Consider the following 1,340-nt stretch of genomic DNA (forward strand, 5'->3'; position numbering starts at 1 on the left):
GCCCAGCTACTTGGGAGGCTGAGGCAGAGAATTGCTTGAACCCAGGAAGTGGAGGTTGCAGTGAGCTGAGATCGCGCCACTGCACTCGAGCCTGGGCGACAGAGCAACGTCTCTAAAAAAAAAAAAAAAAAAGAAAAAAAAAAAAAGACGACACAGGTAGGAAAGGGGCCATTGCCATGAAGAGAATGCCTCCATGGGATTAACCAGCACAACCTCTTTGCTGACTGGTTTACCTGCTCCTCAGCTTTCTAGAACTGAGTAGGTGAATGGCTGTTGCTGCTGACAGGAGACCCTCCCCCCAGTCCACACGAGTAGGGGGCAGTGGTGTCCACTTTCCCTCACCTGGCAGTGAGGTAGGACCACCCTCTTAGGTCTCCTGAGGTTTTCTGCAGCCAACTTAAGTTATGGCAGATTTAAGGTGACCAGTAGTCCTGAGTGCCTGGGACTGAGGGGATTCTGAGATGCAGGACTTCCAGGTTTAAAACCAGGTCAAGTGGATCACCTAAGGTGTATTTTAATAAGTCTATAAAATGATAGCCTGTTCTTTCATCAGGAAATTAGAAACTATAGATTCTAACATATAAGAATACATATACACATATATATATTACCTTATGTCTATAACTTACATCTGTAACCATGTTGTCCATCAGGAAATTCAGAGATTTGTGAATGAACTTGTCAAATTCGTCTAAGACCATGTCGTCAATGTAGATGACATAATCCTTCCAGGGCAGACTCAGTGTGTCTGCCCTGAACAGTTCTGCATTTTCCTGCAAACAGAAGCAAACAGTTGGGCCTCGCTTCACTGGGTGTGTTTGCTCTTCCATCACACTGTTTAGTGACTCTCTGGACCACCCGTTCATGTTCACACGCCGGACACACGGGGCTGCTTTGAGCATCTTGCAGGGGTTGGCCTCCTTCCTACACAAGGCTTTGCACGGCTGCTCCCTCACTTTCTTGCTGGATCTGGCTTCCAATCTTTTTGATTTCAGCTCAAATGTCCCTTCCTCCCAAAGGAATACCTCCATCTCTAGTTGGGTTTCCTCTAGCAACCTGTTATTTATGCTCACCATGGCTCAGAGGGCCACTCAGAATTATTTTATTTACCCGTCTTTGTCTTTGGTCTGCATGCCCTTTTGATGCGCAAATTCATGAGGCCAAAGGTTGACCATCCCCTCCAACACTGTACCCCCAGCACTCAGCAGTATGCCTGGCACAGAGCAGGGGCTGGTGGGTGGGTGGTTGGTTGTATGGGTGGATTAGTGGGTGGGGTGCATTGATGAGTCAGGTGGGTGGATGGACAGATGGATGGATGGGGTTCGTAGATGGGTGAGTGG

General features: G+C 48.0%; 1 protein-coding gene across 1 annotated transcript in view; it reads right to left on the reverse strand.

The window, feature by feature from the left end:
• The window catches only part of DNAH17 (dynein, axonemal, heavy chain 17), a 172,697-nt gene that overhangs the window by 126,294 nt on the left and 45,063 nt on the right, over nt 1–1,340 (reverse strand). Inside the window, exon 18 of the mRNA XM_011966878.1 lies at nt 630–773. Within this exon, the coding sequence (XP_011822268.1) occupies nt 630–773 (144 nt within the window). The remainder of the gene's footprint in view (nt 1–629; nt 774–1,340) is intronic.

Source organism: Mandrillus leucophaeus, unplaced genomic scaffold, assembly GCF_000951045.1.
Source record: "Mandrillus leucophaeus isolate KB7577 unplaced genomic scaffold, Mleu.le_1.0 Scaffold1, whole genome shotgun sequence".
In the NCBI taxonomy this organism is placed as follows: domain Eukaryota; kingdom Metazoa; phylum Chordata; class Mammalia; order Primates; family Cercopithecidae; genus Mandrillus; species Mandrillus leucophaeus.